This window comes from Garra rufa, chromosome 22 (genome assembly GCF_049309525.1).
Source record: "Garra rufa chromosome 22, GarRuf1.0, whole genome shotgun sequence".
In the NCBI taxonomy this organism is placed as follows: domain Eukaryota; kingdom Metazoa; phylum Chordata; class Actinopteri; order Cypriniformes; family Cyprinidae; genus Garra; species Garra rufa.
The window spans coordinates 35,986,397-36,006,908 of NC_133382.1; the positions used below are offsets into that span (position 1 = coordinate 35,986,397).

A 20,512-nucleotide genomic window follows, 5' to 3' on the forward strand; every position below is an offset into this window, starting at 1 on the left:
TATAATTGGCCCTGCTGGTTGCTATTTTGGCTCGGTCCATTTTTTTTACCTCTGGCAGCTTTAAATAGGTTTGTCCTCACTAAGTCAGAGAAATTAGTCATGCTCCAGTGGCCAGCGCTCGTTTCTGATGGATGGGGCGCTCTCTCGTTCCCAAACATCTTCCCGTTCGCAGCCCTCTGACCCGGGCCTAACCCGAGCGCCACATTCATCGCCAAATTTATTTATAGATTAATGAGAGAAGCCGCAAAGTATTGACCGGCAAAGGAAAACACAACTCATCTCGAATGAGGACGAAACGCAGCAATAATTTAGCGCCCATTGATCCCCCCCCTCCCCTCCGTCCATGTATCGATCTTCATTTTACAATATTAATTTGCGTCTGCTATCGGCGACCCAATTCGATTTGATATCGGCGAGCCGCTAAAGCGCTGCGTTTGAGTCAGATCCGCCGGAGGTGAGTCACATGGATGGAGAGTGCTGACAAAAGGAGGAGGAAAAGAGAAATGGAAGGGGTGGGGGTCTTTTTTAACCTTCCTTGTTACAGAAATAGACTTGAAATGTAATTTCTGTCAGGGAAATAAAATATGAACGGCCTAGATCGTGAGAGTGGGCTTCTCTTGTCCTGTCGACACTTTATCGTTGGCTCGAGCGGCCCCCTCTCTCTCTTTCTCATCATCATGCCTGTATCGGTTCAAAGTTCATGAAATTTCTATGAGCATTGATCTGCCTCCATTGATTTTTTTCTCCCACACTCTCTTTTTTTTTCACGCCGCAGATCTTTGAAATTTTAATTTCCGGAGTATCTGAATTTCTCGGAGATGAAATAGCTTCCTCGGAGACAGCTGGCAATAAAATGAAGAAGTTAGCGCCATGTCGAAGAGCTCCAGCTCACTCTGTTCTCTGAAAACCCCGCTTTTTTCCCCTTTTCCTCGCTAGTTTGCTTTTTTCTTACTCAAATCAGGCTTGAAATTCAAAGCACTGTAATAGTACAAAACTAGTCAGCCATCAGCTAATTTTTCCCCTTTTAGCTGTCTATCCCTCATTCTTTTCCAGTTTAATCCTGAAAATCGCTTTTATTTGAACCTTCTTTCAAAGAAGAAACCACATGGCCTACCTTGCTTTTAGTCACATAGCATTAGTATTTTTAATAAAGTGTTTTAAACACTGCTATATAAGAAATACTATTTACAATACTTCATATTTTTAACAATTTTCATATGTTTTTTTTTACAAACTTTATATATACTTTAATGTTTTAACTATTTTGTAAAATTATATATTATATTATTATTATTATTATATATTATATTATATAATTATATATATATATATATATATATATATATGAGAATTATTATTTTTAATAAAGTGTTTTAAACACTGCTATTTAGAAATATTATTTTAAAATATTTTATATTTTTAACTATTTTCATATAATGTTTTTCACAAATGTTATATATATATTTAATTTCTTAAACTAAAATATATATATATATATATATATATAATATATATATATATATATACTGTATATATATGTCATTATTATTTTTAAATAATAATGATATATATATATATATATATATAAAGTGTTTTAAACACTGCTATATAGAAATATTATTTTTAAATACTTTAATATGTTTTTTTTTTTACAAATGTTATATATATTTCAATTCTTAAACTATTTTTTAAAATGAAATGATATATATATATATATATATATATATATATATATATCATTTTAGTTTATATATATACATACAAATATATATTCTTATATATATCATTATTATTTTTAATAAAGTGTTTTAAACTGCTATATAGAAATATTACTTTAATATAGTTTATATTTTTTTTACAATTTTTTTACAAATTATATATATACACGAGTAAAGTTTCTCATGTGAAATACATCTGTGGGTCTTAATGGCAGCTGCAAGCATGTCTCTCTCTCTTGTTAAGAGTAAAAAAATGCTTTAGCCTTTCTCACAGATTATATTTCGGGTCTGTTCAAAGAAATTCTAATTATGAAGGTGGTCTGTTTTCAGTAAAGAAAAGTAACTGAATTATTACTACATTTCTTGGTCGGGCAGTTGCAGAAAGATGATCATAATTGCAATGAAAATTGACCTCATTTAGAGCGAAATCCGGCAGCTGTGCTGGAACAAATGAATGTTTTCCTGTTTTTATTATGCTGCATTAAACTCAAAAACTCTCTTTGGCCTTTGATGCTTTTCCTCTTTCATTTGTTTCTGTTTCTTGCACGTCTCCGTCGCTCAGTTGTGGAACAATGGGCAATCCGTGTTAAAAGACATTTCCTTTCTGCGTTTTTGTTTTCGCAGCGCGCGTTGACAACAGGCAGGGCTTCTCTGTTCCCTTAAGAAACTTTGACAATCCAGAGATGGGCAGTGCTATTGCAGATCTCTCTCGTGTTTCCCCTTTCTGATTTGTGTTTGTAGAAGAAAAAAAAAGTGGAAAAGTGGTTCTTGATGGTGGAGGTGGGGCGGAGATAAGCTCGCAGCAGTTAAGGATAATTAGACAAAGTAATAGAGAGCAACAGCCAGAAAGCCATTCATTATCAGAGCCAAAGATACACACTTATCATCATCACGGGATGTAATGGACGTCTGGAATGCAAGCACAGACTGTTTTAAGCAAATGAAAAGAATTTGAAAGGAATTGGATGCAGAAATGTGTAGAATATGTATATTAAGGGTGTTACAATGGATGGAATTTCAAAGAGCTTTCTTTTTTGTTGTTTTTCATTTACAAGTATTTAAAAAAAAATTCTCTAATGATCATTAAAGTTCCATTTATTTGATCAAAAATGCAGAATACAGAACATTCTGAAATATTATTGCAATTTAAAATAAGAGTTTTAATATACATTAAAATATAATTTATTTCTGTGATGTAAAACAAAATTTTCATTAGCCATTATTCTAGTCTTCAGCATCACATGATCATTCAGAAATCATTCTAATATACTGATTTATTACTTTTATTATCAATGTTGGAAACAGTTGTGCTGCTTAATATTTTTTGGGATCCTGTGATACTTTTTTCAGGATTCTTTGATGAATAAAAAGTTAAAAAGAACAGCATTTATTCAAAATATAAATCTTTTCTATAGTCTTTACTATCAATTAAACACATCCTTGCTGAATAAAAGTATTACTTTCTTTCAAAGAAAGGAAGAAAGAAAAAATTTGAAAGGTAGTGTATATTGTTACAAAATAATTCTATTTTAAATAAATGCTGTTCTTTTTAATGTTTTATTCATCAAAGAATCATTAAAAAAAATATATCACAGGTTCCAAAAAGAAAATAATATTATGCAGCACAACTGTTTCCAACATTGATAATAAATCTGCATATTAGAATGATTTCTGAAGGATCGTGTGACAATAAAGAATGGAGTAATGATGCTAAATTTTAAATTGCAATAATATTTCACAATATTACAGTTCTTTTTGTATTTTAAATCAAATAAACACAGCCTTGATGAGCAAAAAAGTCTCCTTTAAAAGCACTTACTGATCCCAAACTTTTGAGCGGAAGTGTATATAAATATATATTTTTTTAATTAACTTTTTATAGACCATACTCAGAACTCTACCCAGAAAGTCTTCAAAATGAATTACTTTACTCAACCAAAACTTCTCTGCCATTTTCTGCATTTCTCCAGTACTGAATTTACCGTAGACCATTGAGAAATGTCTATTAAACGTAATTTATTAAATATTTTGGCTATTTAAATCTAGATTTTGTAGAAAATGACCAATGTCGAAGTATAGTTTTTACATAGTTTAGCACATCAAGTAAGTTTTTTTTCATCACATAACTTTGCGAATCCACACAGCTGCATTTTATTGTGATTGATTGCGATTGTGTCACTTCCCAGTGATGTTACTATGGGACGCTTCTCTTATTGCTAAATAAAAACGTGTCACAGTTTAGTATCTGCCGCACTCTAGCGTGTCAGCTTTGAAGAATGACAATATATACAGTCTGCGAGAACAAGGTCAAAACACTCAATCTTGAAATATATGGAGACACGCGCGCACACGTGTGCGCACGAGCAGGCGACATGTAGACACACACAGACTCTCTCTGAACGTAAAATCGGAGGCTGTTTTACCTTAAGTCGCTGGCAGATTGTGCTTAACATTCTCTTTTACAAATGAGGGGTGAAAAAAACAACTAAACATGATGACCAGCCCAAGGAGCTTTAGATTTGTCATCCATCAAACGCAAACCCTTCTGTTCATTCACTGCGGCCCGAAAAGCATGCTAGCTCATTAGCAAGCACATTTCCCTTTTATACGAGCGGCTCCATAATTCATAACGGTCCCGTACGAGACGTGAGCCTGATTTGATTTAACGTGCTCAGTTATGCTTGAGTGCTAAACGGCGTTCGGCCCCCCTCGCTCCATTCCGGATGGATAGAACAAACAAACAGAAAACGGATGACAAATGAAGACGTAAGCAAAACACTCCACCGCTGACATACGCCAGGCTTCCAGATATTCTCACACACATGCGGTGAAAAAAGCAGCGGCCATATCCAGCACTTACACTCTCTCTCTCTCTCTCATTATCCGTGAGGTCAGTAAGCTGAATTGGGAAGAAACGGAGAGATCAATACAAATTATCCCTGAGCAAACCGGTGCTGACAGCCTGAATTGCAGCATATGTTTACCCAAAATCGGGCAATTTATCTTAATATCAGCAAAGTAATGCGGAACAGGTGAAAGGTCACCTACTCTCCCCACCTCATAATTACCCAGCTCTAAAACAGGAAAGTGCTATTGATTGGCCGAGGCCGGGGCTGGGGGGCCGGCTCAAAGGCCAGTGGGAGGGGCTTAGCCTCAGGCCTAGCCTGGAAGATAGATATAGAGATAGAGAGAAAGAGTGGGTAGGTTGTGATTGTGAACGAGGAAAGAGTTTTATAGCACAACGACGTGAGAGTGAAGGAGAAGCGAGATGCTTGCAGGAGCCTGTCTGGATTTAAACTGTTATTGCTCAATCTGTTCTCCATATTTCCCAGCTGGCCCAGTAGCACTAATACCCCCCCCACTCACACACCAAAACCACATCTGTTTCTCCTTCCATTCACTTCTCTGTCATTTTTATCAATTTTATGCGTTCGTAATCGCAACAGTACTTTTTTTCAGCATGGTAACCATAGTTTCCACAAAAATACCATAGCTACAATGGCTATTAGTGATGTTTGCTAAGATGCTTAAGTGCACCATTTGTATTACTTTGCACAAAGTGATCAGGCTTTTGGTTTTCACTTTGTGGGTGATAAAATTAGTGAAAAAATGTACGAGATTTACACTGAGCCATATCAGGGTGGACGTTTCATTACTTGGATACTTAGTAACCACCCAGAAAATCCTAGAAATGCACAATTTTTGACATTTTTGCTACTGGGAAACTAATTTGTATGAATTAGTAAATTAATATTATTTTATCATGACTAAATTTATGATTAATATTTAACATTTCTGTTTTCGTTATGCTATAGATACTGTGATTTTACATACATTTTTTCTGACTTATTTTATGGCTATCAAACTGCTTTTGTAGTTGTGGTACATTTCTAGAAAATATTACTTTTTAAATTCAAATTTGTTTATTTATTTATAATTTTATGGTTAATTTCGCCATTTTGTTTTAGATATGTTAACATATTTGGCAAAAGACATTTAAAAGATATTTATATATATATATTACTCTTACAAATAAAAGTCATACTCATAATAAAGGTGCTTCACGATGACATAGAAGAACCTTTTTGTTTAAATGTTTCCATAAAGAACCTTTAACATCTGAAGAACCTTTCTGTTTCACAAAAGGTTCTTGGTGGCAAAAGAAAGTTCTTCAGATTATAAAAAGGTAAGAAAGAGATGGGTTTTTTTAACAACCTTTGACTGAATGGTTTCTTGTGAAACCAAAAACTGGTTCTTCTATGTCATTGCTGTGAAGAACCTTTTAAAGCACCTTTATTTTTAAGAGTGTATATATGGTGAATTTTATGGCTAAAATGTTTTATTGTATTTATACTATTTTGCTAGATACTATGATTGCCATTCACTAGTTTATTGTAGCTATATGTGGTTTAGCTAAAAACTATGATTACCATTTAATTCCTTTATGTGAATATATTTTATACTCTTTTTTTTTTTCGTGACAAATTGTATGGCTAAAATCAATTCTGCTCCAATCATGCTATGATATTTGGTACAAGAAATGGTGGCTACCATAGTAAATCAGTGTGTTTTCCACCCAGCTGTAGTTAATAATTCCTGGTGTGTTTGAGGTGGAGGATCTGAGAGGTGAGGGACTGTCTTGCGCTAATGAAGGTCTCACTGACCTCTTTTACTGCATTAGCATCAGATCAATAACTGAAGAGCGTTTAGCGCCCACTGTTCCGATACATTTATCAAACCGCACACATTCCTTCATCAGCAAAGCCTCAATGTCAGAGCGCAGAACAACATGTTGCTGCTCGGGGCTGCGCTGTGTGAAAGTGCCATCAGAACGGCTGTAAATCTGCCCGCTTTTGGGCCATATTTAATGTCACCGGGTACTTTTATTATGTGTCCCAGGGCAAATACACATCCTGAAGGGCTGGTGTCAAAGTGCATGATCCATTTGTGTAGTTGCAGGCGCCAGACATAAAAAACGGGGTAAAATGATGGATACCTTCATATTGGCAAATTCAGGCATAATGAAGTGCTGTAATACAAACATTTACATCTAGGAGAGGTGGAGGGTGTCCGTCTAGGAACGACAGACAGAGAGTAGAAGGAAAGGGGGGAGGCGAAGGTGTGCGTGAGAGAGCTACATCCTTGTGAAAGCCATGTCATGTAAAATCAATACGCCCGATCAATGCTTTATTAACAAGCCGACATCTTACTTCGGATTCCTGCACGCTACTTTGTCTTCAGCCATGCAAGATGGCATGTCAAATAGCATCACCGCTGTCACACCATGACACGCATACGTGTGCGCCAAAACACAAGCGCCGTCTTGATATTGATCAGATCGGATTGATTGGATTGCCGCCCCCTACTACACTTAGATGTAATTGTAGCACTTCATCATAAAGTCACCCAATTATTTCCAGGAAGTTCCTGTCTAATATGCTCATCTTCTCCTCTCAGGCTGTCATCTCTCATTCTCTGCTTTGGTTCTTTCTCGCGTTCCTCCCCGTTTCCATCAGACAGAGATCAGCGGCAAACAGCGTGCTGAGTAAGGAGAACAGACAGATTTGATCTCTCTGAAGAAAAAGTGCATTGATTTATAAGGCCTCATCACTGACAACGACATCTACATTCATGTCTGATGATATTTTTATGCTGATGTTCTGCTTGCTTTCCTCCTGTGATCTTTTCCTCCTCCTGGATCATTTTTTATGCTCGTTTTTCTACTCAGCCAATGGTATGCATTTGGGGGGCGGTGCTATCCGTATGTCTTGTCCATGGAAACCTGTTTGAAATCAGTCATTAATATTTGTGCAGAAATCTTCCTCAACTAGTTCAGTTATGAAATTCTGATTAAACATTAGGTCCAAAAATGTAGAAAAAGCTTAATATCTTATGCAAATAAAAAAGACGCCCTAGAGTGTGACACATCCATATTTGTTGAAAATAATTCCCCATGCTTAAAGTCTAGTGCCCGTAATAGACCTCCATGTGCTCTTCTAAAGCTTGTTAAACACAATGCATGCGGTAGCAGGAAGTTGAGATTATGATTCATGCACTTGTATACGGAGCAGCTCTGTCTGATTTATAACCGGAGCACTTCATACTCAAAATTCCAATTTGAGAGGGAGGGAACATGTGTGTGTGCGGCATGTGTGTCTGTGTGAAAGAAAAGATTAATTACTATTTGTGGCCAGCAATTTCATGAGGCCAGCCCCGGCACAGCTGTGAAATGATAGCGCCCTACATCAGTTTGTAGTCAACCATTCACAGATTATTAAAGCTCCATAAGATGAAGTGTTCCTCCTGCCTGCTTTGCTTTAGCGCACGGTGGCGGAGAGAGTGCGAGAAAGAGGGATAAATCTGAAGGGGCGCAATAGCCAGACATATGTCATCATCGGCCGTTGCCCATAAATCCAGCGGGTGCTTCAGGAAGTAGGACTGATGCAGACTTCACAGGGTTGACAGTCGCAATCGACTGCGAGCGTATGTGTGCGTGTTTGTATGAGCCTGTTTCATTCATAATGTATCCGCTAACTCCTTCAAATTTATCTGATCAATTATAGGCCTCGTTCTTCCAAATAGGAGAGGTGATAGATGTGCCTCTGACAGAGTATTGCACAGCACGTTATTACCTTTTATTCAAATGCTCTGGAATAAAATGCATGATGGGTGCATACATTCTCAAGAGCGAATGTAATAACATTTATGATGAAAACACAAATCTGTTCATTTGTTTTGCCTGCGCTGGATGCTAACGGATGGCGTTTTCTTGTTTTGCGGTTTAGCTTTGAACGAACCAACCATTGACTATGGCTTCCAGAGACTGCAGAAGGTCATTCCCAGACATCCAGGTGATCCGGAGAGGTTGCCCAAGGTTAGTGATTCTGTGTGTGTGTGTGTGTGTGTGTGTGAAAGAGCTATTTATCATAGAAATGTCAAAACGGGAAACAATTCACTGGCTAGATGAGCAAGCGCATACAATCGCTTTTGGCAAGTCATCACTATGCAATCCGGCGTGTTTGGATTCCGCCGGAATCGCGCAAACTTTCGGCACGTCGAAATGGTTCAATTAAGTATTTTTCCACCCCAGTAGGCAGTGGCGATTGTAATCTAAGCGGAGGCCCTTTTTCAGATGTGTGATTATTTTGGTCTTGTTTTCCTTTCATTTTCCAAAGCTAGATCCAGTTTAATCTTTTGTTTACAGAGCTTTCCGTTAAAAGTCCTTGTCTTAGCAGGTTAATAAATGAGTTTTGCACACGTTAATATGGGCAAGCCCTCTCTCTGGGCTTTTTAGCTTCATTTATTTATTTTTTTCCCCACTTAAATTCCACAAACCATGCAGTTTGCCTGCGGTTCCCATGTGGTCGACACGTATCACAGTTCTGTTGTTTTGATGTGTGACATGAAAGACAAAGCATGCCTGTCGGACCTTTTCTATTTCCTATTCTTTGATTCGTCCCTCTTTCTTTTTTTTGCTCATTTAGCTTTGATAGGATCTATGACTTGTGCCCGGCTAATAGAAAACGTGCTAATTTCCCATCTGAGAGCGGTGTGGCGCCGAGGGCTTTTCTTAATAATATGTTAAGAGATTATTTTGTACCCTGTTCGTGGGTGCTCGGCGCGAGCTGACCACCACGGAGGCCTAATAACAGATATCATACAAATATCTATTAAAGCACAGCATGGGAGCAGCCGCTATCATTAACTTCCGCTGAACAGCTCTGGAATGGCGTTGTCTCAGTGCTAGCTTCCCGCAGACACGCACCAAACTAAGAACACATAAGACTTTGCCCTGCGCCACATGATGTGTTTCAATTACACTTGGCTCTCTGTCTCTGTGGAGGCCAATATCTGGACAGGAAATCTCATTCCAGTAAATGCTTTAAACTATCCATTATCAAAAAAATAAAATAAATAAATAAATAAATAAAGTTTTAAAACCACTTTAGCATTTCTAAACTTGGAAAAATATTTATTTATTTATTTAGTACATTTTATTATATTAAAAGAAGAAAAATATTATATCATGCAATTAAATTTTTTTCCCCTGAAGTGCATGCAATCAAGTGCACGCATCTCAGTTTATTTTTTATAATTTATCATATCAAAACGAAAAGATTTTTTTTTTTTTTGCAAGAGTGCATGCAATTATAATGTCTCAATTATTTTAAATACTTGTATCATTATTATTTTAAAAGAAGAAAAACACAACAGCATCAATAACAAAAATGAAATGGAAATGGCTTTTTTTTTTTCCCTTCAAGTGCATGCAATTTCACTCATCTCAAATTCAGGTAAAGCCTCAGCACAGGGCCATCACACCAGAGCAGTTCCAATAAACAACATAAATATTTGATTTTGGCTTCTAATGGACCCAAATGTGAGTTCAGCAGCATGTAAATGAAAGTGCCAAGTGATTCATCATAGTTACCGCAGCCGTCTGCACCTCTATCGCGTTCGAGGGTCACAGCCAGCTCCACGCAAAGCAGCAATTGACCCTTACACATATTCTCAATAAGAGGCAGAGCGTCTGGGAGGAGCGGCTGCATTAGATGTTACGGGCGGGAGACAGACCGCCGTAATAAGAGGTTTCGGGGGGAGGGATGTACACAGTGTGTTAGCAATAAGGTAAAGCCGTCACACTCGTGCTTGCCCGCTCGACTCTGCTGTAGAGTTGATAATCCGCCCCTGATATCGATTCCTGGATTGTTTTTTTTTTTCCTTTTCCTTTTCCTTCTTTTCAGGCAGGGATCTACAATGCACAAGGTCTGATGGGGGATTGTAGCTGGACAGAAAGCCAATATGGCGTGCATGTATTTCTTTGGACAAGTATTAACATTAAAAACAGTCCCTAACATATTCATACTACGAGTTGGAATTGCAGTTTACCTCCTTAATTTTAGATCAAATCAAAATTTGCTCCTTGATCCGAGGGGAGGGGCGTCCAATGAACGCGTTTATATACGAAGACGGCGAGAGAGAGTAAAAAGCAATATGTGAAGTCACTCATGTGATGAGGCAGGAGATTGCTAAAGGGACCTTCCAATCCTCTTTCTTTTAAGTCCTTGTTTGAAATCAGTGTCATCCATTTGTCTCGATATAAGGTTGAGACAAACACTGGAATGAAATCTGATCAGGCTCTATACGTTCGCTTGCGTGCCATCAAATAATCTTTATTGCGAATCATATAGTGGTAACCTGTCGGCCGTATTCTCGCATTCATCAGTTCCATTAGCCTCTTTGCGTCCTGTTTCAGCTCGCAAACACCAATCTATTCCGCTTCCCGTTCAATCTAATATCCAAGGAAAATTATTAGAAATGCATTCATGTTGAGCAATTACCCATGCATTAAAATTCATCTTCTCTCTCTCTGCTTTTGCGAGGTAGCTACATGTATCGGCTCCGCACTTCTCAATGTATTCATCACCTCAGGCAAGAACTAACAGAATAATTGCTTTACACTTTTATAATGACATTAGCACCTCCAGCCCCTCACCTCACTTGGCTTCTTTAACAGTGGTGATATATACCACTCACGATATTCAAGAGTGATAATAACAAGTTTTCCATTTAAACGATTCTCGTCCACCGGCGGAACAATGAGCTCTTGTAATAATAAGCCCTCGCATTTGTCACGAAACAAGCCCTGGGATCGTTTCGGGCTTAAATAGTTCCCGGTCTAACCTGGAGTCTCGTGTCGATGCGGAAAAAGAAGGGGAGTCAATTACACTTAACGCCGCCGCTCTGAAATTTACATGGAAATGCTTTTCGAACACCGCTCACCGCTAATCATATTCTCAGCGTGAGGCCGCGAGGATGAGAGGGGCATGCTGGAACAAAACAAACTCATTCACAGCCTCCTCCGTCGATTGGTCCACACGTTCATCACGCATAGACTCCCACTTCAACGTGCGCCGCTAAATCCGGTTCATTAGGAAACGCACCTCATGGCAAATGACAGATTAGAGTTGAGGGTATGCGTCGTTTTCTTAAACTATCCTTAGGTCTCCTCCTCTCGGCCGCCATATGGACGAGAAGTTCAAGTAGGTGTCGGCCGGGGCGAGGTTTCGCCGACGTTAATTGCGATAATCGTCGGGTGAAATTGGGAGGCATGTAAGACGTCTTGTGATATGATGCCTGAGATGATGAGTAATTATTAGCGGCTCAGAAAAACACTTAATCTTGCTTAGAGAGAGCCGAGAGCTGGACTAGGACAGCTGGGCCTTTCATTGACACTACCTGCTGAATGACAAGTGTAATTCTTTATTTGTATGCAAACTAGACGCATGCGACATGAAACGCAGCCCCCAATTTCAGAGGTAAATGCCCATTTGAAGAAGCAGTCATCCGGTTAGACTCAGGTTTGGAGTGCGTCTCTATAAAACGCACAGGCCTGTGATTAATCTTGATAAATACGGATCCAACATGGCGCTTGTGCATGGGAATGAAATAGCCATCGAGCCATGATAAAGGCAAGGACGACGCCGTGAATGTGGTTACACTCAAACGCGACCTGCAAATCGATAAAAAGCAAGTCAGCAAGTTCAAGACGTGCTAAAATGCGACTATATAATGTAAAATCCCAAAAAGTAGCTCCTGGAAGAGAAAAACAAGCCTTGCTTTGGAGACCCCGCCGCACACACCTCGCTGGCAGCTTAGGTGCGATTTTTGAAGGGAAAATAAGCGGCAGGTTAATCCTTGTTGTGTTATAAGTCGGGGGAAAGCTTGCAGGCGGGGATAAGCGAGAGTTCCCGGCGTCCGTGTCCCAGGGCACAGCCTCTCAGCCCGCTCTGGAGAGGAAGTCGTTTATGAAGTCCTTTACAACAGCCAGAGAAAGAGGGTTAATTGAAAAATTTCCTAATGTCATTATGAAAGAACTAGATTAACCCGAGCTAATTCACTTTATTGTCCTGAAGAAAGAGGAATGGGCATTGAACTCTTCTGCAAATTTGGGGCATGAATTAGGGGTGAGATGTTGTCTTTGAGGACTCTGCCAGTTTAATTAAGATATGGAAAATGACTCATTGTTCTTCTGAGCTAAAGTGCGTGGAATTAGCAGGCGAACGCGGCGTCTGTGTTTGACTCGGCACGGCGTGCTAGTGTTTGTTTGTTTAATACCCACAAGGCCACGTCGTTGAGACGCAAGTCCTTATGTTGACTCATTTAGCATAAGTTACACACCACTTCACTAGTCTAACTAAGTCAAATGAAATGTGACTAAGAAATAGAAGAACGCATTTGATAATAAATAATTAAAAACGTTTTATTTCCACTCGTCAGCTTGTGTATTTTTTCCCGACCAGAGATAAAGAGCTTATAATTTACCCTGGACCCACATGCACGCTTATTGTTCATGTGCAGTGTACTGGCTGATGGTGTTTATATGTCTTTATGACTGATTATGTTGCATTCTGGCTGTATATTGCAGGAGGTGTTGCTAAAGAGAGCCGCTGACCTTGTGGAAGCGCTGTACGGGATGCCACACAACAACCAGGTACAAACCCATGCTAATGAAGCACCTTCTCTCATCCTTTGCACGGTGGCTGTAATTAAATCAGCATTCGTCTGCTTTTGCTTCATTCCTGTACGTTTCAAAGCTAGCTGGGGGCTTTTGTATTGTGGCCGGGTGAAAGCTTGTTTTTTTTTTTCTTCTGCTTTCCCGCAATTTAATTCCTAGCTACGGCTCTTGGTGCAAAGTGACGAGTTAATCACTCAAAACACATACGCACAGCCATATACAGGCTTATTTAAATAGGAGGATAACCTTGAACTTGGCCCTAAAAGGTGCACTTCTGGAATATATTCTACAGAGCCGTCCAGCTATGCTTGAGAGGTCTAATACATATTCAGAAGAAATGATCCATTACATTATTTTCCCCCAGTCGAGTAGCGCAGAGGTGAAGACACTGCAATCCTACTACAGCGAAACAAATGCAAACGCCCTGTCATTTATGTTTACCTACAGACAGAAAATCCATATTTATATGTGTGTGTGCGTGTGTATAAATACAATTGTGTAATTTACTCTGGATTTAAGTACATTTACACATATAAATGAATCCTAGTGATTACAGATCACTAGCCTCAAGTTCCGTTGACAACATAACAATAATTCTCTTTTTTCTGTTTCTGTGTGGTAGGAGATCATCTTGAAGAGGGCCGCAGATATCGCAGAGGCTCTGTACAGCGTCCCACGTAACCACAACCAGATCCCGTCTCTCGCAAACACGGCTTCTCATGGTGGAATGATGGGAGTCAACTCTTTTGGCGGTCAGCTTGCCGTCAACGTCTCAGAGACCTCACAAGGTACGTGGCATAAAGATTAGAATGAACCCTGCAGTTCAAACCAGACCAAGGCGGTTTTCAGGCCAAACTAGAGGCTTGTCCGTCTGAGACATATCCACCAAAGCCCCTCTAAACCGCCTAACCAGCACAGCCAGGCAAGAGAATCTGCTAACCACTTCATCCGTGAATATCAAAATGAGTTATATACGTTTGTAGAAAAACGCTTGCAACGATTAGCGAACATTACCGAGCTGCTAGCCGCATGAATCATGGCACAGGCCGGCTGCAGCTTTATCTTTCCTGGCTGTGTATAGCATAGATCCCAGGAGGTGCCTGACCCTGTCCCCATCTCTCCGCTGCCAGCCTGCCAGAACACGCAGCGCTATCTCACACACTGCATTTAGCCAGTGTACTGATAATAGGTTTACACCTGTTCCATTGTTGCCTCCACTCAGGTCAGGACAGGGAAAAATCACACTGGAATACACGCTAGGACACTGAGCATCCTCCTTACATACATGGAGGTGAATTTAACGCACAGCTGTGTGGAACGGCCATGTTAACACATTGGGACGTACTCGTGAAACGAGTAGAATGCATTACTTTGCAAATCGGGGGGGGGGGGGGGGATTGTCTAGGGCATGGCATGACTGTAGGAATATTCTAAGAAGTCCATAAAGAATTATGTGACAGATTTTGACCATTGTCTTTTCGTCCGCAGTTGGCTACAGTCGCAACACGAGCAGCGTCTCGCCTCGCGGTTACGTGCCCAGCAGCACCCCGCAGCAGTCCAACTACAACACCGTCAGCAACAGCATGAACGGCTACGGCAACACGGGAATGCCCAACCTGGGCGTGCCCAGTTCTCCAGGCTTCTTGAACGGCTCCTCTGCAAACTCTCCCTACGGCAGTAAGTATCAAGGTAATAACGAGCCCCCCGCTCTCTCTGTCCCCCTCACCTGTGCTTTCCTTTCCTTTTGACACTCCTCTGTTGTTGTTCTGTTGGTTGTTTGTTGGTTTGTTTTGTTATCTTTTGGGAATGTGTGCTACTGGATAAAAGGAGGGGTGACTCTGGAGGCTGAACAACCGAGACATTTAGCAAATCCGACCAATCAAAGCAACCGATTGAAAAGCAAAAGCAATTGCAATTATAAAGCAGGCCACCAAAACAGCAGCCAAAATCTTTAAAAAAAAAAATGTTTTCGGCAAAAAGACCCAGTCAGAGTCGTTAAGAACGCCTATTATCCAGAAAGTGGCCAAGGCAGGACATCTCATACCCCATTCCAACTCCATTCCCCTAATGATTTGCTCGTTTGTTTTGGACCCGCAACCCAAATTTCCCCCCCATATCCTCATGACCATTTCTCCCTGATTTGTTTTCATTCCATGAATATGATTTGAAAAAGAGGCGAGGCCCGGCTCTCTGACTCTTCGTCTGTAAGAAGTGAACTCTCTCTGAGTGGTGACTATGTCTGCTTTGTTGCAGTAGTTCCGTCGAGCCCTACCATGGCAGCCTCTTCGGTCAGCCTCTCTTCAAACTGTAGCAGTACACACGGCATTTTCTCATTCTCACCTGCCAATGTCATCTCTGCAGTGAAACAAAAAAGCGCCTTTGCTCCAGTTGTCAGGCCCCAAGCATCTCCACCTCCTTCTTGCACCAGTGCAAATGGCAATGGACTTCAAGGTGAGAGCCGACTCCCTGCTTTTAGAACGCCCCGCAGTTGCCTCACCTGTTGGGTCGCATTATTGCACTCGGGTACCCAGACGCCACCCATCCGCCATCCCCGTCGCCGCTTAACGAGCATGGCCTCCCGCCCGCATCAATTATGCATTTGCGCGTGGATGGGCGGATGGATGGACGGATGAGTGGTCGGATAAGTGCAAGAACGCATTATGCATGCGAGCATGTAGAATGCATGTGCATGTGTGGGTGTGTTTATTGATTTATTTATCTTTCATTAATGATTAAGCAAAGTTAAGTGTCTCGTGAGATTTCGTACTCGAGTGGCTGGGAGCGCTATAATTCGGAAACGTAAAAATCAGCGGCTCTTTCGCATTCAAACCGAGCTCGACGTACGTCTCGGTATTCTCTTTACATCGACGGAACATGGCCCTCTCGTCCTCGAGTTAAAAATTCATGTTTGCTACAACGGCGCATCCGAAAGGGCAGAAGTGTTAACGCCTCACCGTGCTCGTTCATCCGGCGTCAAATAACATCACCAGAGAGGAACTTAACAGCAGAAGAAGTGATTATAACCCAGGTTGAATGTGATTATCAGAAGAAAGAGCGAGAGGCAAAGAGCTCACCGTATTCTCGGCAGGGCGGCATCATTCGGCAAATTAAAGACTTACTCTGGCTGTTTAGTGCGCTCGTATTTGCTCTCCGTCAAGGCCCAGTTGTTTGCTTTGAAAACATGTTTTAGCCATAGCGTGTGCAAGCGAGATTAATAATGTTAGACCTAATGAACTGAGAAATTAAAGTTCATGCCGCTACATGCATCTAATTATTAATATGTGGTTTGCAGAAATTAATGAGGAATGCCAGAACATCAGATGCCTTGGCAAACTTAAAAGCACTCCAAGCATGACTCTACAAATAAGTTGAAAGCGGCAAAAGAGCTTTCTTCCCGTTCTCCCTCCCCTGGCACTTCGCTAGACACCTAATTGCGGAAATGAGCGAGTGCATCAATCTCGGGGCCGAGAGGTGGGCGTTCGACGACCTAGTCCGGCCTTCTTTAGATGTCGCGATATGGAGAGTTCGGGGTGTGGGGGGAAATACGGGCTGACAGAAGAATGCAAATGGTTTTCCAGCATCCACTCGGCTCCGGTAATGGCAGGAGGGAGCGAGGCGAAGATTTCAATTTGGGCAGAGCCGAGGGGTGTCTGGTTGCTGACTGAGGAGGGGAGACCGCGGGTCTATGTGACGTTAGCAGAAGTGACCGTGTTGTTTCTTGGCTGTCAGCAGGGACCCTCTCCTGGGAGTCTGGCCCACTGTTTGCCATTAACAAAACGCTAAGAGAAATATCACACATGTGGGAGCCAGGATGCTTTCTCCTCAAAATGTCAGAAAGCTCCTCTTTCAAAAAGTGAAGTCTTGTCGGTGAAGCACATTTCACTCAATCACTCCCCAACCCTCCCCCCGTCGGGCCCCGACAAGCAACAGCCTCCATTTTACAAACATCCCCAGCGCCTTTCGAGTCGAGTATTTTGTGAAATGCGAGTGACATACTTACTGCTGTGTTCTTTTTTGTCTTCCGCGTGGCGTCTCGGGACCTCCCGTGCTAAAATTGTTTCTCTTTCTCTTTCAGCTATGTCCGGACTGGTGGTCCCACCCATGTAAATTGCACTCCCGCCCCTTGTAAAGCAGCCGTCTCCTCGCCGGGACGAAGCGTAGTACGTTATACAGAGGATCCTCCTCAAAGTCGTCATTCGTCATGAAGTTAATCAGCAGCTAATTCTGTTATTCAGAGGAAAAAGACACTTTGTTTCAAAGAGTTTATTCGAAATTGACATGCAAGCGAGCGACTTCGTCATGAACAATTTCATTTTATTGACTGAATCTCTTGTCATATTTTCACGATCTCGAAGGGGAAAAAAAAAAGAACAAAACGTACCTATTTTGTATAAACATTTCTGGTTTAATCTTGGCTATGTCTAGTTCTTGCTATGTGTGGGAAGAAACATTGTGGATATGCCATTTGATGAAAACACTGATAAAAAAAATGTGTAAGAATGTTTCTCTTTCACCGATGTGCTGCCGCTGCACATCTTCATAATGTGAATTCATTTTCCTTTTTTATTATTATTATTATTATTTTTTTTTTTGTTTATCGTTTTGCTTTTTTGTTTGTTTTATTTTGATTGTGGTAATAAAAAGGGGGCCAATATATACAGAGCCAATAAACTGGAAATAATATAAGATATATGATTTATAAATCAAAAAGAAAGGCAAGGAAGAAGGAACGGTGCGAGGAACCGGCAGAGGAGATCTTATCGTTGAGTTCGTTCGGCGGAAACGAACTTTGTAACTTATTGTAGGTAGAAGTTGTAACTTTGATATTGCCTTCGACAAGCACACTAACAGAGACGAAGCGCTACTGTCTGTTGGTTAAAAAAGACAAAAAAAGAAAAAAAAGAAAATATTTCCACTGCTAAAGCTTCCTGTAAAGCGAGTGTGATCTGCAATGTTTTTCAACTTTTTGCTAGCACTGTATACTATTGCATTCTTAGGCTACTGTGAAGTCTGTTTCTTGTACCAGAAAGTTGTCCTTATACCTCTAGCTCCTTACTCCCTAATGTGTTTTGTATGTGGTTATACAATTGTAGACTTTTGTGATTTTGCCAAAGTTGTAGCTAAATATTTATACACTTGTCTTGAATTTTCCAGATTCACTTAAATATTTAGTACAGAGTTTTATTCCTACAGTTAGGAGTAAAATTGTCTTATACATTGCAACACTTTCACACAAACACTTGCGGTCACTAAGGGAATTTTTTGTAACATATCGATTATAAATATTGTATTTATCTTTGAAATTTTGTATATTGCTTTCCATCGTTTTCTTTGATCTCACGTGTATTGTTTTCCACGGTTGAAATTACGATGAAGGTTTAGCCAAGAATCATCGCCTACATTCGATGTTTTGTACCGATAGATTGTATATCGTCTGCGCGTTTCATTTGTAATTCACGATTTTTTGACGCCATCAGACCTTCCGTCCATTTCCGTTCATTTGTTTGTTTGTTTATTTGCTATTTCGAGGAGCAGTCAAATCCATTGTTTATTTTTATATTAATTTTTAAGTTATCTAAAAAAGTACTTTTTTGAAAGAAAACTGTTTGTTGTATAGTCAAATAAATTGTTTGTGTCACCTGGCTGTAATAATATTAGTAGATAAAGTGCATGTCAAGCCGCCCCAGGGGGGGAAAAATCCAATTGTGGTTGTAAATTTTGTTTTTGTAGAATGTAAAAAGTCATTTTTACCTGCCACCATGACTTTGCCACATAACTGAACCATGTTTACAGGGATCAAGAAGGAAAAAAAAAAGGAAAGAAAAAAAATTATCTGCAATGGAAATATACATCAGTTGCTAATGTTTATTAAAATATGTCAGAAAAAGCTCTGTCAAAAGGCTTTCCAGTGAATCTCCTGAGAGGAACCTTTCTGCTGTTTTAATGACGAACGTACACCACAGTGAATCTCATTATTCCATTCAGATCAATGGTGTAAAAAGCACAAACATTTTTTACTAAAATAAAAAATAATTATTGTGACCCCTCATCTTTTTGGACTATTTTGTCAGTTTGTCTTTTTTAACATTAATTTTACCCTATTCCCTCAAGTAAAACAGCATTCGAAGGGAATGAAAACAAAGGAAAAGTTAGTTTTTGTATCATATATGGACAACAAAGATGAAGATGTTCTATATTGTAAATGTCATTTTGTAAGTAACTCATGACACCGTAGCATAGCCGAAATCATATCACCTTCTTACGCTTTTCTCTCTCGATGATATTGATTTTCCGAGTCGTGCCAAAATCCGCAATTGAGACGCAGTGACTTTTTTCCCCTATCTATCTCTTTTTCTTTGCACTTCAGGCTTTGTAAATGTTGTAATGTTCAGCAGTGTGCTACTCTTTCTGTTTCAAACCAAAAGCGGATGTTTCCTCTTGGCAATCGGCACACAAGTTTCCTTTAGCTGCAGGAAGCAAAGGCAGCTGTAGAAGGAAAGAAATGATGAATGTACAATGTATTTGCTTTGTGATGGCTCAACAAAGCTCGGCCAAGTGGAGGAGCCGGTGAGGTCACCCTGAAAGTAAGGAAAACCTCAAGGTTACGTGAAGTGCATTTGTGGATTTCATCATTTCTGCAGTCTGGTTTTGTCTTTTAGTCTAATTAAGTACCCATACTCGGAAGATTTCACTAAACACGAGCTCTGTAAGAACAAATGCCTTTTTTTCTGGCTCATGTATGGTTTTATTTCAGTTGTTTTATGGCCACATTTCTACATTTTATTGTACAAAGTTGTTCATTTTACATAATATTTAATTAAAGTATTTCTTGTCTGTGACCACTTTCTCCCTGCAATCTTATTTTGGTCTTTTCTCGCTCTAAAAACAGCTATGCATTCAAAATTAACAAAGAAAAACATGAACAAAAGCAAAATATCTACAAAATTTAAAACTAAAACAATTTTTGTTTTTTATTACAGTGATTCATTTTTTACCCTTGATGCTGATTGGTCAATAAGGATTTCCAATTATGCTGAATATTTCAAATAAAACAATACTTGTATGCATAATCTTTCTTTAAAATGTAATAAAGTTTAGGCTGACTAAACAAATCCCTTATTTTAAACCATCTGACCACCATTTCCTGATGAATAAAATCATGTATCACCGCTCAATGTTAATACAGACCAACTTGCATGGTTTTCTAGTGGAAAAAAATGTACTTTAGTCAGACCTCTCATACTTTACTAATTAAATACTTTAACTGTGGGAAAAA

The 20,512-nt window shown here is 39.7% G+C and overlaps 1 protein-coding gene across 8 annotated transcripts in view; it reads left to right on the plus strand.

Moving 5' to 3' along the window:
- The window catches only part of ebf3a (EBF transcription factor 3a), a 103,379-nt gene extending 83,304 nt beyond the window's left edge, over window positions 1-20,075 (plus strand). For 2 of the 8 annotated variants that reach the window (XM_073827992.1, XM_073827993.1), the window contains exons 11-16: window positions 8,504-8,592; window positions 13,147-13,212; window positions 13,859-14,024; window positions 14,725-14,925; window positions 15,490-15,687; window positions 17,312-20,075. In XM_073827992.1, coding sequence (XP_073684093.1) covers window positions 8,504-8,592; window positions 13,147-13,212; window positions 13,859-14,024; window positions 14,725-14,925; window positions 15,490-15,687; window positions 17,312-17,343 — 752 coding nt within the window. In that variant the 3' untranslated portion in view covers window positions 17,344-20,075. The remainder of the gene's footprint in view (window positions 1-8,503; window positions 8,593-13,146; window positions 13,213-13,858; window positions 14,025-14,724; window positions 14,926-15,489; window positions 15,688-17,311) is intronic. The other 6 variants (XM_073827997.1, XM_073827998.1, XM_073827994.1 and 3 more) reach the window with 4 other exon arrangements.
- The last annotated feature ends 437 nt before the right edge of the window (window positions 20,076-20,512 follow it).